Source organism: Neofelis nebulosa, chromosome X (genome assembly GCF_028018385.1).
Source record: "Neofelis nebulosa isolate mNeoNeb1 chromosome X, mNeoNeb1.pri, whole genome shotgun sequence".
NCBI classification, from domain to species: Eukaryota; Metazoa; Chordata; class Mammalia; order Carnivora; family Felidae; genus Neofelis; species Neofelis nebulosa.
In genome coordinates this window covers 34006145-34023854 of record NC_080800.1, presented here as the reverse complement: position 1 = coordinate 34023854, position 17710 = coordinate 34006145, and the positions used below count along the sequence as shown (strand labels likewise).

The window sequence follows — 17710 nt, the reverse complement described above, 5'->3', positions numbered from 1 at the left end:
GAGTTCCTCTCAAATATGTATACAGGTGCTAAATGCAGGCAGAGTAAATGAGAAAAATGTAAGGTCAAGTAGAGCTCATAAGTCTTTTTTTTTTTTGGTGTTTATTTTTGAGAGAGAGGGAGGGACAAAGTATGAGCGGGGGAGGGGCATTGAGTGAGAGGGAGACACAGAATCCAAAACAGGCTCCAGGCTCTGAGCTGTCAGCACAGAGCCCGACCCGGGGCTTGATCCCACGAGCCGTGACGTCATGACCTGAGCCGAAGTCGGACGCTTAACTGACTGAGCCACCCAGTGCCCCAAGCTCATAAGTTTTAATGATCTGCTTTATGATGTAATAACCTTACAGTTTTCCATGCAAGTTTGTAGGTGCTTGTACTAGTTATCTTTTCCTACATAACAAGTGACCTTAAAACTTATCTAAGAGTTTGTGAGGGCCAAGAATCCAGGTGCAGCCCAGCTGAGGGGTTCTGGCTCAGAGTGTTTCCTGCAGTTACAATCATGCTGTCAGATGGGGCTGTAGTCATCTGAAGGCTCAATTGGGGCCGAAGGATCCTCTTCCATGTTCACTCATGTGGCGATTGGCAGGAGGTTTTACTTCCTCAGCATGTGGACTTCTCCCTAGGAATGCTCCTAGCATGGCTTCCCCCAGAGAAAGGGATGCAAGAGAGAAAGACGGGGCAGGGGGACCAAGATGTAAACTGCATTGACATTACAATTATGTCAGCTTTATTTTATTGGCCATACAGATCAGCCTGGTAAAATGTGGAAGGGAACAACACAAGGGCACACATACCAGGAGGATGTGGGTCACTGGGGCCCCTTTTAGGGACTGGCTGTCACAGTGCTTGATACCTGGGTAGTACATCTCCCAAAGGAAGTGTATTTGCCCGTTCATATGAATGTAGCAGTTGTTATCATCAGCATCAAAACCTTTCAACTTTCAGAAAGAGACTTTAAAACCTGTTATCACTATGAATGAATTCTGTTCAGTTCCCTAAACATGAAGTTAAAGGACTTTAGTAATATTATGCCTGCACTTTACATTATGGAATAATTTGTTATCTAGTTGTCTTTCAGTTTTCCATTGAAATCTGGTTTTCCCTTTTCCCTTTGAATCAGATTATTTTCAAGATAAAATGACCACAGAGAAAGAGACAGACATTTCTTCAGCAACAGATTCAGAAAGCCTTGGAGAAACTACTGATGTTTTAAATATGGTAATAGTTTTCTTATTTATCTATATAGATTTCTTTGAATTTTAGTTCATCATGTATTCATATGTGTGTATACTTCCTATACTGTTAAATGCATCACAAAAGCTTTTGATTTTGGTTTTGTTTTCATTTTGCTTGTTATTTTTATGTTACACATTATTTTATTGAGGTACAGATTTCATACAAATACAATTACTTTCAGTCCTCATAACATTAGTATGCAATTGAGAGTTGATTATATTACTATCTGAACTGTTTTGTGTTAATTTCATATATACATTAGAATGTGTAAATGTGTAATTCTATACATAGTATTCTTTTTAGAACATATTTTTTTATTTATTTCAGACACATATGATGAGCCTGAATTCCAATGAAAAGTCATTAAAATTATCACCAGTTCAAAAGCAAAAGGTAAAATATGGAGACTTATTTTCATTATTGTGGGTAAGAACAGTTCAAATTACATTTTTTGTTGAAAGGTTTCTAGAAAGAACACATGAAAGATAAGTATTCATTTACTTTAGATTTTAACAGACACAGGAATACATTGTAGATAGCCTCAATTTGGGTCTGTTCTGTTGGAATATATTTCCTGTGGTGCAGAAAGGGTGACAGAATTTCATTGGTATCACTAACAAGTCTAATAGCAGTATTTTCTTATCATCAAAGCAAAGGATTATTACAGCACTTCCTAAATACTGGAAGAGGCTACTGTTTATCAGAACAATTCTCAGACTTGGGTTGAGTAGGAATTTGGTTGAGTTACCATGCTGACCTAAAAGGTCTTTTCTAGCTCTGAAATTTGCTGGTTTTAGTGAAAATATTTGATAATTGCTTTTCCAATGTGTGGAATGGGTTTTAATCTGTCAAGGAATTGCTAGCATAAAAACAGAATTAAACATTTGGAAATTAATCAGAAACCATGCTTGGGTGATAAAGGGACGCTTTTAATGAATAACAAATGAATAGCAAAAGGAAAGGATAGTCTGGTTTTCACAGCCCTGTCAAGATAAAGGCCTGCCCTAAAATCCTTTGCTTCTCCTGGCTTTGAGGACCAGTGAGGTGAAAGGAGGAGAGGGGTTTGGCGATTAGAAAAGTAAATTGGAGAAATATAAATTGAAGGAAGAAGGCTTATAGAAAACATTTCATTTCCATTTCCAGTGCCTTTGCCACATTAATAAACTAAAACTCCTTAACCAAAATGCAAGAGAGTCTCACTGAATTATAAAAATTTAGTGCCAGTCTTCATTTAGTCTTATCTCTAGTTTGCTGAGAGGCCTGGCCAATAACAACATTCCTTTTGAATATGGGAGAGTTGTTGTCGTAATACACCGAGGAAGCCCAGCGAATGTTGACTGACTATACTTCCATGCAGATATCTTTCCTATGTATTTTCTTCCTCTTTTAGACTCGAGGCTCTCCTCTTCCGTGCTGCCTTACTGTACTAGGGAAATAAAGACACATGCATGTAGAAATCATTTCTGGCATCTGGGCCTCCGTCTCTCTTTAGGGCTCTGGAAAGAATTGTGACTTTGTAAATAGGACCGAGAACAAACAGAAAAGGAAAGCACTTCCTTTTAAACTGAGATATATTTTATACACGTAGTCCTTTTAAGCAGAAGCCTGACAAGACCTATTCTAGTGAACAGAAAAAGATTTATTTTAGTGTTTCCATATATTAATTTTTAACTTGTGCTGTTTTAATAATTTTTTAAGCAAAAAAAAAAATGACCTCTTCCTAGGCCTAGCACTCATGCCAATTTTTAAAACTTGATTTCATGAGATTTTACAATCCAGAGAGCTGAATTCATCAAATATTTCAATTCATTAGCTTGTAGAATTTAGGCCAACAATTTGATTTTTACCTTATTTTGCCCAGCAGGAAATTAATTTCATATTCTTAATGTATCATTTGAGTCACAATGTTTAGTTTCATAGCTTTTATAAAAATCTTACATTTTACCTGAAGTATTTTTTCCTCATAGTGGTTTCTTTTACATATGCAAGTTTTTATAATTAAAGAATACAATAGATAGAAGGAAAGCGTTAAAAATTTGAAAGCCCAAAGAATTGTTTTGAAAAGAAAGATATTATTATCTAGTATGTGGATAAGAAGATTTGTTGTTTTCATTTCAGATTTTTCTTGTAGAGATAAGCTATTCATTTTTTCTATTTTGTAACAATTTCATATTTTCATTTATTTTGTTCTGGGAAGTTCATGGAATCAAAAGACCAATCACAGTTTGACAATTAAAATACTAGGGAAGGTAGTTGCATTGCATGGAAGAGAAGTGTACATTTTTAACAGTATTCTGCAGAATCAGTCTGGAAGTGTACTCCATTTGAGAATTGATTCAGGACGAGAAAAGGGGTAGAGAAGAAATATCGATGGTACTGTGTGAGTAACAGCCAAATGGAAGCAGGTGGTAAGAATGTGCAGGTTAGACGCAGAGACACGGTACCACAGCAGAACCGGTTGCCCCGTAGACTTAGAGAGTAGCATAAATCGTCTCTAGAGAAAGCGACATCTGAGCAAAGCATCTGGTCCAACTGGACGCTTTTTATTCTGCCAGCGACACTTAAGAGTGATGCAGAATCTTGGCGGTATTTTGTAGCAGATAAGTTAACCTTTGTCAATTAACAGTCCTATGACAATTATTTCACAAAATTTGCAGAAACGAGAAACAGTCGAGAAACTGGAGCAGCATACAGCTCACTTTGAAAATGATGGTAGTAAAGAGCGTGCAAGTGAAGAGACGTCCAGAACGGTGAAAGAGGGGAAAGTATATAGACAGCTGGTGGCAAAGGGAACGTACATGCTGCCAGTACCTGGGACTGGGCGCGCGTTTTCATATGAGGACTTAGGTGAGGAGTGGGGCCAGCCGGGGCCTCAGGCTGACACCCATGCCGAGGGTGTGCGCAAAGAGATATTTAGATGTGAGAGCAAGCACGGTATTTACCCACCTGATGGTAGAGAGATAGAACGGGAAAGCGATGGAGGCAAAAGTCTGAAGGACTCAGAAACGGAAGAAGCAGTGTCTGAGAGAGGAGCTGAGCTGCCAGAAATGGCAGGTCTGAAGGATATGAGACAAAGCGAAGAGAATTTAAGATATATGAATATGTTCTTTGACGACTTACCAAATAGAGATGTGGATATTGAGGATGAAGAGAGTGAACGCTTTGTTAAGGACAGTAAGAGGAACAAGCAAGACGTGATCTTTGACAGTGAAAGAGAATCTATAGAGTCAGACAGTTACATGGAAGGAGAAAGTTCAAGTCAGCAAGGTATCGCTGATGGCTCTGAGCAGCCCGAGTCAGTAGAATTTAGTAGCGGAGAGAAAGAGGATGATGAAGTGGAAACTGACCAAAACTTGTGGTATAGCAGGAAATTTATTCAACAAAGACATGAGGAAGAGACTGAACACAAAATGTCCACATTCATCGCAAAATATAATTTTAACTTTGGGCACTTGTCAGAGATCCCAGAGGAGCAGGAAGGCACAGAGGAGTCAGAAGGAAGTGAAATAGAGAAGCAAGAGGTAGATGCAAATGAGGAAAATGTGGAGGTGCCCGAAGGAAAAGAGGAGAAGGAAATAGAGATCCTGTCAGACGACCTTAAAGACAGAACTGAGGTGAGTGAGGGCAAGGGAAAGGCAGGGGGAGAGGTGGAGGAGGATGTGCCTGAAGCTGGAGGTGAGGGGGGAATCCAGCGGGAGGGAACTTCTGGAGTGGAACAGAGTCAGAGTGAGGAGGGGGAAGAGGAGGAAGACGAGGGAAGAGGAGAAACAGAGAGCCTGGATAAGGGAGAGAAAGACCTAGAAGAGGAGGAGGACCAGGACCAAAGGGAGAGGGAGCAAGACCATAAAGAGATAGGGGAAGGGGAGGGGCAAAGAGATGAAAAGGAAGGGGAGGGGAGAGAAGGGGAAGAAGACAGGGAAGAGGAAGAAGAGAAAGAAGGCAAGGAGGAGGGAGAAAGGAAAGAGGAAGAAGCTCAAGAGGAAGGACAGGGAGAAGGGGAAGAAGAAGAGGAGGAGGAGGAAGGGGAAGGAGAGGGAGAAGCAGAGAAAGGAGCGGAGGAAGCGGAGGGGGAAGGGAAGGAAGGAGAAGGGGAAGGAGAGGGAGAAGCAGAGAAAGAAGAGGAAGAAGGGGTGGAGGAAGAGGGGGAAGGGGAAGAGGAAGGGGAGGAGGTTGGAGAGGAGGAAGGAGAGGATGAAGGAAAGAAAAGAGAAAGTGAAGGGGAAGAAGAAGAGGGAGAAGCGGAGGAAGGAGAGGGAGAAGGGGAAGAAGAAGAAGAAGAAGTGGGGGGAGCAGGGGAGGAAGGAGAGGAGGAGGGGGAAGAGGATGAAGGAGAGGGGGGAGGGGAGGAGGGGGAGGAAGGAGAGGAGGAAGGGGAGGAAGGAGAGGGGGAAGGGGAGGAGGGGGAGGAAGGAGAGGGGGAAGGGGAGGAAGGAGAGGGGGAAGGGGAGGAGGGGGAGGAAGGAGAGGGGGAAGGGGAGGAAGGAGAGGGGGAAGGGGAGGAGGGGGAGGAAGGAGAGGGGGAAGGGGAGGAAGGAGAGGGGGAAGGGGAGGAGGGGGAGGAAGGAGAGGGGGAAGGGGAGGAGGAAGAGAAGAAAGGTGAGGGGGAAGAAGAGGTGGGGGAGGAAGAGGAAGAAAGAGGGGGGGAAGGGGAGGGGGACAAGGAAGAGGAAGAAGGGGAGGAGGAAGGAGAGGGGGAGGAAGCAGAGTGGGGAGTGAGGGAGAGGGAAGACAAAGAGGACGATGAGGAAGAAGGGAAATACAAAGAGATAGGAGATGAAGAGAGGGAAAAGCAGGAAAGGCAGGGTGAAGGAAGAGAGTCCAACAAAGTGAGCAAAATCAAAGGGTCTGTGAGATATGACAAAAATAAGGCACACCCCAAAAAGTTTACTACTAACACAGAGGAAAAGGGGAAAGAGTACAAGGTACAGAGGTTCAAAATGCCAGTGCAGTCAAAACAAGTTTTAGAAAATGGGCCACCAGGTTCCAAAAAATTCTGGAACAATGTATTGCCACATTATTTAGAACTGAAGTGACAAGCTTTAAATTTGACCTGATATTGTCCAGCCAAATAATTTGAACATTTTACACGTAATAGGCACTCAGTACATTGTATTAAATTGATTTTATGTCATGGTCACTTTATGTGTGGTACAGTAACGACTGATAAGACAGCACAAAGCACTGGTAAATTTGGCTCCTCTTAAGCCAATATTTTGGTATATTTTCCCTCTAAATTATAAATCTATCACTAGAAAATGGTCGTAGCAGATAGTTAACATTATATATTCCTCATTAAGGGCAGATTTGGAAAATAGGAGTATACTATAGGAGTATTGCGTTTGTATATACAAACTGGCCCCTTTAAAGATGGCATAGATCCTTAAGGGCTATGAAAACATCTCATTGCTTACACATTTCTTTCAGTCTCTGATTACAAGTTGCCTATACATAGAATAATTTTATAAGATTTTCTGAAGATTTTTTAGGGCTTTCTAAAGCTAAAATGGAAGATTCACATTTTTAAAAAGTAGTGCTGTCTTTTTACCTTTTATGTGTCCTTTTTGCAACAGTTTACCAAGTGACAGCTGGATTCAGGGCTCAGGTTGTAATGTGATGTCTTTCAGTTACTGTCCGGGCAACTGGCAGTGTATCTCATGAAATGGAGATGAACTTAAGCATCTATTCTGGAAGTATGTACAACTTTTAAGTATTTATTGCCCAGGCAGAGCTCCCCACTGGGCTTCGGTTTCCTCATGTGTAAAATGGAGTAGATTGGATGATAGAACTCCAATCCCTTTTAACTCTCAGACTCTTTCATTCTAACAGGCTGATTTACTCCCATCATGTTTGTTATTTGCAGAAGAGGTTTTTAAGGAAGAAAAATTATACTTTAAAATTAATTGAGTTTCTATAAAATATTGTTCTTGACTCTTACAAACTTAGGACGGCTTTAATGTCTCTTTTGTCATTCTGTATTTCTAAACTATAACTTCTGAGCTTTAACTGTACTGTCAGAATCTTCATTCCCAGTGTCTGTGATGTACCCTCAACCTGTTTTTCGCTGACTGTTCTGTAATTCTCAGTTTATTGCTTGTCAGAATGTTTCAAGTAAAATAAACATTAAGTGTATTCCATCAGTAATTGTTTGTGGAAAGAGAAACTAACATCATGTATTGAATTTTAGAGAGGCTGGATTTCTATTAGTGTAAATTCAATCTTCCCTTACAATGTTCAGTTCGTGTAATGCAGCCAGATCGTTCTTTATTCATAGCTCCATTTTCAATGGATTCACTGCTCCAGTCCCTTCCATATCTTGGGCATTAGGGATTTCTTATACTTTCTTTTATCAAGGAAGATCTTGATGGTAAACTTCCTGTGAATTTTGTGGAATGGGATCCTCTGTGCATTTGATTCTCCGTGAGCAAGAATCTGGGGAGAGAGACTAGAATACGAAGAGAAGAAACTCCTAGGAGCGATTGTAGATTTTGTTTTAGCTGCAGGGATACGTGGTTGCTGCCCCTAACTAACCAAATATGCTAATTTGGCATTGCAGGGTTCTACCAAATTCTACCACAGTCAGTAAGTGCCAGTGGGGTAGAGTTGGTACTTTGACAAAGTGTATGTGCTGTGTTGTCAATTCAAGGGCCTACCGTGGTTATTGAAAAGTCGACTTAAAATGATTAAGGGAGATGGATGATTGAAGAGGAGTTCATAAAGGAAAAGCCTTCAGGGAGAAAAGAAACTATTGCACTCAAGTTACTAATGTAAAAGGTGTGGACATTCTTCTTGCACCAAAGACGTCATCAGCCAGCAATGCTGAAATGGAGTTCTTACCACGTGCCCATCTCAGTATTGGAACTGGTCTAGAGAGCTGCTTTTAAACAGCATTTCCTGCCCATTTCTTCACATTGCCCTGGCCAAAAACATGTTCTGTGCTCTTTTAGGAAGGGTAGCTCGTGCAGGCACGGTGTTCTGGTCAGAAGAGCACAGGCCTAGTCATTTTGAGATGTGAGTTAGTACTTGGTTAAATAGCTTGGAATAATCGGTTCCATTCCTTGTCATCCCCATCTGCTGGTTGATCAAGCTTTTCTTGTCATTTATCACTGATCATTACTGAGGCCAGTGTGAGTTGTGTGTGTAGAGTCCATTGAGTTACAGTTCCAGGTGAGGACTCTGGCAGAAAAATAGTTTAAGGTAAGCTATGAAGGAGTACCACAGAAACATCTGCTGCCGCTGAATAGCAGCTCTTGAGGTGAGTGCAATGAAATGTCTTCTGTTACTTCATTATAGAGGTAAACTTGCTCTTCACGTATATAAAGATAAAAGACTGCCGTAAAGGAAGGCACTTTGATTCCTCCTTCCTTCATTCCTTCTGTTGTGCCTGACATATGGCTTCATACTTGGTGCCTATGATTCACTCAACCAATAAGCGTGTACCTAAGCACCAAAAAGGGAACAGAAGCTTTCCAAAATCAGGTAGATCTCCAGAAATGAGGGCTGCTTGTAGTCCAACTCCTGTGGCCTTTTTACCTGTCAGGGACATTAGGTAGGTACAGATTGCTTGAAAGAACACCAGGTAAAAGGAGTTCCTCGGGCTCTGCCTCTAACTGTGGCTTAACAGTGCCCTTGTGTTTCCCAGTACCCCCGTGTTCTTAGCTAGGACTACCCAAACAGAAAAATAGGATCTGAAAACAAATCTGTGGCTTTCTAGGCTGATGGGAGCCATGAGCGTGTTTCACTGTGACTGCAGCCTAGAGTATCTTTTGGTCCTGGATAAGGAGGCAAAGGGCCTTATGTGTTTATAAAATTTGTTAAACAGCAAGAGTAGGATGATCACATTTGGCCTTTTGCAACATTCTGGCAGCAGTATGGAGGGTGGGTTGGAGAGGAAGAGGACCAGAGCTAGGGATGCCAATTAGGCTGCTGTAGGGGACCAGACAGAGACAGAAGAGGGGCTGACCTAGAAGAGTGTGGACAGAGTCGGGGACATGTGTTATCAACAGAACTTCAGGGATAGAATTGGAGGGCTTAGTAAAGAGATGTAAGTTGGAGGGAGGGAAAAGGCCAAGCTTTTCTTGTTTCTGTTTGAAGAACTGGGTAGGAAGTGTGCCATTCACCAAGGCTGAGCACAGAGGAGTAGGGGTAGATTCAGGAGCCTGCTGGGCCCTGTTCATCCAGGAGGTGTCCAGCGGACAGATACACGTCTGGGCCTGGAGCTCAGGGGAGATGGCCAGGCTTTACCGACTTCCATGGGGAGTTAAAAGCATGGAGTTGTGTGAGAGGCGGCACTCACAGTGTGAGAAGGGAAGAGAACTGAAGACAGAGTTTGAGGAAACATCAGTAGGTAACGGAGAGGTTGAGCGAGGGAAATCTGAGAAGGAGGCCAGGTAGGAACACTTTCTAGGAAAGAGAGGCGCCCCCCAAGCCAAGGAAGCAGTGGTGGAGGGCAGCAGAGAGGTCTGGGAGAGGCCCGGCAGAGACCAGGCAAGAGCCCACACTGCCTGCTAAGAGAGATCCCCAGGAAGCCTGCCTTGCAGAGAAAAAGGGTCAGGGACTTCGGTGCCGTGGGAAAAACCATCTTAGACTTTTACCTGCGATTACTCTATATGAGGCTACATAAGCATAGGATCTTGAAGTGAGCTTATCATCAAAAAGGAAGAGCCTACAATGCCCTGAGTTCCAGCACGTGGGGGAAACAGCTCTGAGGGTGGCGGTTCTGGTTTTCACATTATTTGAGCAGAGCTGGGAAAGAGCCTGGGCCCTGGCACCTGGTAGGCCTGCATTCAAAACCCCAGTCCTTCACAGATTAAGCTGTGTGAATACCTGGAAAAGCTATTGTTTTCTTTTTCTTTTCTTTTTTTTTTTTTTTTTTTTGACTTTTCTGAGTCTTACTTATTTCTTTTTATAAAGGGAAGGGTCTTTGGATAGTTAACACATGAAACATGTTAGTGGTACTCAGCAAATGGTAACCTGTGTCACTTTGTCCCCTCTGACTCCCATCAAGTCAGGTGCAGAACTACCCTCGTGCATCTCCAGGTCACTGACAGATATGTGTGAGTCTAGTCCTGTGAACCTGACTTCTGTGTAAATACCACATAGCTACCCTCCCTGCCCCCCCAAATTGGCTTAAGACAGATCTGTGGGAATGAAGTGAGTTGCAATCATGATAAATATACCCTTAAATATGGGGTAGAGTGAAACTATGCACACCGTCCATGGGTCATCCTCAACATTTGAAGCATGGTCAGAGCTGATGGTACTCACACAGTTAGGCATCACTACTATCACAGGACAACAGATTTCCCTGTGTCCTAATGGTTTTTTTTTTTTTTTTTATCAAGATAGGTTAAAGAATAACTCCACACATAACAACTGCCTACCAACAAGAAGTGCTGTATGCCAGGCATGATATTCACTTTTGCAGGCCTGCTTGTCAGAGTCAAACTGGAATGGATTTGGCGGTGAAAATACTGGGTTAGGAATGAGCCCAGGGTTTTGGTACATAGAAAGCAGGAAACGTTTAGGGATTATAAAGTAGTGACAAAGCCAATAATTTGGAGGTCCACCTGGGAGCCCATAGGTGCAATCTGGCCTGCAGACTTTGTTTGGCATACACAGTGATTTTTTTAACATTTGAGGCCATTGCCAACATTGAAATACCCAGGAATTCTATACTGAAGCAGTGTTTTTCAAACTTCTCTTGGAAACCTGAGGCACCACTGGCCCACAGCCCAGTCAGAGTGGCCCTCCACTTCCGTGTCATCCTGGCCTGCTCCTGACAGGCCCTGCCTTCTCCCCTGGGCTGCTCTAGGTGCCGGGCTCCTGGCAAGAATCAAGGGGTATGTCTAAGAGGGTAGAACAAATAAGTGTACACTTCGAATGAATTACTTTCTGATGATAAGATCTGGGACATTATGGTGAAAAGGTGTCCAGGCATCTTGGGATTTTTTTTTTCTGATAGTCCTCTGTATATACTAGGGAGTCTTACAATCACAAATATGTTTTTAAATTGCTTATATTTATATACAGATACTTATCCTTTGCTTTTGTTGTTTTCTCTGTAAATAATCTTTTTAGTCTTGATATAAACCCGCCGAGGTAGGTGTTGCTAGTGTCATCCTCCCATTTAACAGAGAAACTGTAAAATACATTAATTAGGCACCTTGCTCAGGCTGTGATTGGTGGAGCAGAGCTTGGGAAGCAGTAGTTAGGTCTTTGTATTGAATGCCCTTCCTTCTCTCCTCCTGCCTCAGTGATTTCTAGGGTAGTATAATAGTATAAACATGAAGTTACATATTAACCCCTCTTGTCCTAAAAAACCTTGAAATTGAGCTTTTAGGATATACGCTTCCCCACCTGGTATGATGTAGGTACAAAGTTTAATGCTCTATTAACCTAGCTGGGAAAATGTCTGCCCTATATGACATTGAGGCATCTCACAAATCCAGAATTGTAGCACAAAATTTTACACTTTACAGTGCCTTTTCAAAACTTTTCTAAAAAACTCTTTATTGGAATATAATATATACAGAAAAGATCATATCTCATGCATGTATGTCCAGCTCAGTGTATTTTCCACAAATTGAACCTGTTCGTATAGTCAACATCCAGATCAAGGAGGAGCACACTGTCAGCTCCCCAGTAGCTCCCCTTCAACCCTCTTACAGGCATTTCTCATCCCCCCAGGGTGACTGCTATGCCAGTTTCTGATGGCAACCTCTAGTTTTTCAAGTATACAATATGATGGTATTCTTAAGCCAGCTGAAACCTCACGAGGAACGTTTGGTTTCTTGGTATTTCCCGTAAGAAATGTAAAACGTGTGGGCCCTGGGCCAGATCCAAGACTGCAGCTCCCCGTGTTGTGTCTGACCAATGAGACAACGGTCCTCTTGCGAGAGCCAGGCCTAATCACTTCTTCACTGTGGTCCCAACACAACATGCGTTTCCACTGACCATCCTAGACTGCTTTATGTCTTATGTGCTTCTGGTGACAAGAATGTATTTAAACTTTACCCTTTCTCTTTGTAAAATGATAGTGTTCTGCCAGTCTCTCCTAAATTGTTTCGGTTTGAAGGTAAGTACTGTATGTGATTTAAAGTAGTTGTCCAGATGTGAGTAGATTAATTTTCAGTGTGCTTAAGTGCAACGTGCTACACTTGATGTGATTTCTAGTGAAAATGTTTTCTAAGAGCTTTCTCAAATTGAGAAGACGATATCATTCCAGCAGTTGTTCGTTGTTGCAGATTTTCATAAAGTTAATGAGTAAATTTATAGTTTATTATAAGAGAGATGAGTGTTTTGCTTATTTCTGAAATAGGGCAAAATGTCATGTTCCTTTGTATAATCGCATGATATTGTCCTATGGTTACATTAATATCTTAGTTAACTGGCATGACTGGAGTTGACCCAGGTGCTAAACTAGCAGAACTCTCCGAGTGAAGAGGACTTTGCTGGAACACAGCACACTGACCCTCCCTCTGGGAGACAGTCAGTCTGAAATTGTCCTTCTCAGGAACACTGTTCTTTTCTAGTTGGCCTTCATTTATGTACATTCATGAATACATCTGTCTATCAGCCATCAATCCTAAATCCAGTAATCCTGCTTCCCATTCCCCTCCAAAGTAGTCTTTGATCATTTTACATACTCATAATGTGCTTATGGCTAGGCATAATATACAATATAAGTTGCTTAGGAAAAAAAAAAAGAAAGCTTTAGAAATTCTTGGTAAATGGTAGCTACCTTGTAGTTAACCCTACCCAACCTAAATGTGCAGCGCATCCTTTAATACAGCTCTCTACCCTGGCACCCTGTTTTCCTCTCCCGCTTTCCCCTCTTACATGCACTGACCTTTGCTTGACCTAAGTCAGGCCCTCCCAGAGCAACTTCTGAAACTCTTTTAAATCTCAAGCCTTCACTTCTGGATTGCTTGTCCTTAGTGGCAGTGCTGTTAGGCCACACCCTTTTTGCTACTGGCCTGAGGATGCCACTTACGTCTGTTACTAAGGTGTGAAATCTAAACATATCCTCTCCCTAGCCTGAGTTCTCACATTTTGTATTTTTGCCAGAAAAGAGATGAGTTAATTACAAGCATTATTTTCAAACCACCCACAAAAGATTCCTTTGGGTGTCCAGCTTATCCTTGGCCAAATAGCGACTGGGAAGGTGACCATAAGAAGCTAGTTACAGTGTTGAAGGGATATAAAGGGTGTGTATCGTCTGAGGCAGGTATGGCCCACGTGAACTTTGTAAAAACATTCTTCATGGGAGTAAATGGCACAAGTTACTTACTGCCTCACCTATTTTAGGGGCCATTGTGCCTTTAGTGAAGTGCATAAATGAAAAGCATAGGGAAAAAGTCCAGTAAGGAGCCTGATCCCTTAATGACAAAAAATAAGCAGTATTCCACCCAAAATACGAAACTGCAAAAAAAAAAAAAAAAAAAAAAAAATCTCAGTATAGAATAAAGTTACTCGGAACATAACGAATATTTTTCTGCCTATACTTAATATTACATGATTTACTGTGTGTATCAAATCCATAGACAGGTTATCTTATAATTTGGATTCGTTGGACAGGAGCCAGATGGACTAAGTTCTGCCTCTGTTTGGGTTTTCCCTCTGCTTTAAATTACCAAGAGCAGAGCATTTAAATTGCCTATGTCCCTTTATCTTCTTCCTGGAATGTAAGTAATTATACTTAACTCTCTCTCATGAATATCAGTGAACTGTACTCCTGGAGTGATTTTAAATCCCTATGTTTTGGAAAATAAATATAATATATAGATGTGATCATGTTATAATGCTACAGTAGAAAGCTTTTTAACTTCTCTAAAGTTTAAAAGCATTCTTTTGAGACAGCTCAAAAAGCATATTTAATTTTTTTCCCCCGTTTAACCTTGTCGTAGATGCAGATAGAATTTTGGAAATCCTGGCCATTGAAAATGTTGAAATAGAACGATGTGCATAAAGCCCTGGTAATACAGTAACTTGACATGCGTCATAGATTATGTAGCGTTTTGTTTCTTTGACTTCAGCATTTGAATCCATATTCTGTGTGTTCTTTAAGGTAGTATAAATTATTTATGATAGCAATATCAAATCTCTTTTTTTAAAAAAGAAAATCTTAACTCCTCCCTGATTATCAATTTTGACACAGGATCATGAATTTTCGGAAGACGAAGAGCTAGAGGACATGGATGAAATTGATGAGTACCTGAAAGGCGAGAAAAAAGTTGCTGCAGATGAAGCCAGTGACGACTCAGTTGAAAAGGTATTGACACCACTGAAAAGGTATGATGATATGTGCTTAAATCCTGGTATCCTGCCCAAGAGAAAGTATGTGGGTTCCATGGTCTCTGCAGAGGGCAGATCCCAACTTCCTTTGGGAGCAGAAATACTTCTCTGAATAACTTTGTTCATGTGCTGTAGGAAAAGCTTTGGGCAGATTTATGAATTAGGCACACTTTGTTTCTGACGCTTTCCACACTTCTTGGTGGCATTCGGATCCCCACTTGAGTGGAAATCAACTGATACAGGCCAGTATAGTACACTGTTGAGAAATTAACCGAGAAGTTCAACACTGGGTTCTTGAAAGGATGAAATTACCAAGTTAGGAGCCCTATACTGGTGGCAGAAATGGGACGTGTGTGTGCGCACACATACTAAGTGTATCTTTACATGTATGTGTGTTAAGTGAAAGCTGTTCACAGCAGTGTTGGAGGCTGTGATCACTTCTGCACAGATGTGGTGTAGAAGCAAGGATTTATAGGAGGATAAGGAGGCGCTATCACCGAGGAAAAGAAAGTCAGCCTAAGAGTGGAGCTAGGAATCCCAGAATCATCTCTTTTTGGCAGTTTTGTCCACGAGTGACACTGCTAGGAGACAGTTGGTAGGTTTGAAATCATTCATTTGCTAACACTGCTCTGGATTAATTTCACAGGCATGGAATTCAGAAACCCAAACTGAACAACACTATATTGATTCAGTTTTGGTTGCAGTGTCTGTACCTCTTTTAAAACGTGTGTTGATTCATGTCCATGTATTTTTAATTTACAAAATGGGATTGTGCTATAGAGGTCATTTTCTTTCTCAAGACTCGTTCCTCTCACTGAGAAAAAAAATGTTCTAGCAATTACTATTTTCTTTCAGAGGGAGGGACAGATTTATAAGGAATGTTTATGAGCTCCAGGTAGGGGGGTCCCTAAAACTCTTTAACATAGAACAAACTCCAGTCTGACAGTGTAAAATGTTGAGCTAATTCATACACCAACTAACGTTCCTGAATCTTCTTTGAGTAGGATCCTGCCACTTTTTGTAAGCATAGAACTTTAAGCTAGAAGAGACATTAGCAACCACTCGGCATCTAAGGCAGAAGTTCGGCAAAGTGAAGCAGTAGTCGCCTGTTTATGTTGTTAGCTGGAGGCGAACTTGAGAACCCTTGCCTAAAACCAGGATGACATTTTCTAGGCCATCTCAATTATGGTTTTTTATTACATTGTTTCTTTATCGCTTATAGGACAAGAAAACCAACCAAGAGGAACAGGCTGTGTGTGAATACAACGAGAATCCAAAAGGTGTGAACACATTTGACTTCAAAAGCATGCTTCCAAAGGGCTAGATACCTTAACACACACACACACATACATACACATGCATGTGTGCACATGTATGCCGTCGCTGAGTCATTATAGCTTATACACCTGTATTCTATTTTATCCTTTTTACTGTCACCTGGCTCTCATAACAAGCTAAGAAATATGTGCCACAGGCTTATTTGTTCTCATGAATAACCACTACAACTTCTTCACATAAAATATTCGCATTACTCATGGCTACTCGTGTGTCAGTGTTAAATGGTTTAGGACAGCCTTTTCACTGTCTTTTTTTCTTTTCGATCAGTAGTAGTAAGTTAGGCTTTCGTCCCACATCTCAATTTACATGCCTGATGGGCACTGCCAGACCCCATTGCTAGAGCCACGGCCGGTTATCCCCTCATGTATTCCCCGGAGCTCAGATCTGAGTCGTTGATCTTATTGCAGACATTTAAGACAGGTCCTTCCCCAAGCCTGACTGTTGGTGTCAGAGAACAGTTGCCACAGAATAGAGGGGACTGTGGTTATCCTTGAGACCTACATTCTCTACACCAAAATCACCTGTTTTTGCTGTACAGCCCACCCCTATATCATGTTTCCACACCGCCACATCAAAGTCTGCTTTTTGCTGTGTTCTCATTAAAAATAACCGTTCATAGCGGTGGATGTCTGATCTGAACTTAGGCAGAAGGAGGAATAGTTCCCTTGATATTTGTTTTCCTTCTGACTTCTGCAGAAAGAGTAGTAAGTTTTAGAATATTTTAAGCAAAATGTTAAAATATTTATCATCTGTAAGTATTTTTAGCATGTAAAGTGTGAAAAAGAAATTAAAAGTAAGATTTAAGTAGTTGATAATATCAAAAGAATGCATGTGCTTCATGAGTGTATTTAAAAGATCATTTTTTGGGGCACCTGGGTGGCTCAGTTGGTTGAGCGTCTGACTTCGGCTCAGGTCATGATCTTACGGTCCATGGGTTTGAGCCCCACATCGGGCCCTGTGCTGACAGCTCAGGGCCTGGAGCCTGCTTCAGGTTCTGTGTCTCCCTCTCTCTCTGCCCCTCTCCTGCTTGCACTCTCCCTCTTCTCTCTCTCTCAAAAATAAATAAACATTTAAAAAAAATTTTTAATTAAAAAAAAAGGATCATTTTCCAGCTGTATAACTTGTGGATCAGTTTGAAACACTAAAAAGTAACATGTCCATTTGAGTGCAAAGAATTTAATTTAAAAAAGGAAATTTATATTTTCCGGAAGTCTTTCCTAACACTGTTACCTTTGTAGCTGTGTTTGGGTACTGGTCATGCAAACGTCTACATTGGTCAGGTCATTCTGGGCTTTTTGCCTGAACTCAGCCTTTCAGAAAATATGCATTGTAGACCTTGTTCAGTGCTCCAGTGTCACGCCCTTTTTAGTATTTACCCCGTAAGTCAGGCTTGATGGAGTTGCGCTGAGGGCATCAGAACTTTTCTTCTTCTCATTACTTAGAAAAAAATATTTCTAAATATATCCTATTGTAGGAAGCATGTATGGCCACGCAAAGAGCAGTTCTGCAGAAGACCTGGAAGACACTGCATCAACAAGTAAAGACCTAAAAAAATCAATGAAGGTAAGTGAAATTTATTTTTCATTTTAGTGTTAAGACCAAAGTATTGAATTGCCTCCTCCTGCTTTTTATATGGCGATCCACATAATTTAACTCCTTAATGTGAGGTTTTTAGGCCCAAAAACATGTGAAGAATTTCAAGTGATGTTTCACATTTTAGCATGCATATCTGTTTACTGGACTTTAGATGGAGTCAGGTTGCCCTGCCAGAATTTAATAGCATGTTCCTTTCAGTAATCCCATTCATGCTGATTCGACTTATGGTAAAAATAATGCAAAAGAAC

At 41.3% G+C, this 17710-nt stretch overlaps 1 protein-coding gene across 9 annotated transcripts in view; it reads left to right on the top strand.

The window, feature by feature from the left end:
* The window catches only part of RPGR (retinitis pigmentosa GTPase regulator), an 88359-nt gene that overhangs the window by 28460 nt on the left and 42189 nt on the right, over positions 1–17710 (top strand). For 4 of the 9 annotated variants that reach the window (XM_058713335.1, XM_058713334.1, XM_058713332.1 and 1 more), the window contains exons 12-17: positions 1120–1217; positions 1563–1628; positions 3893–4849; positions 14392–14505; positions 15751–15808; positions 17341–17429. In XM_058713335.1, coding sequence (XP_058569318.1) covers positions 1120–1217; positions 1563–1628; positions 3893–4849; positions 14392–14505; positions 15751–15808; positions 17341–17429 — 1382 coding nt within the window. Of the gene's footprint in view, positions 1–1119; positions 1218–1562; positions 1629–3892; positions 12185–14391; positions 14506–15750; positions 15809–17340; positions 17430–17710 lie in introns of those variants that run through there. The other 5 variants (XM_058713330.1, XM_058713329.1, XM_058713328.1 and 2 more) reach the window with 2 other exon arrangements.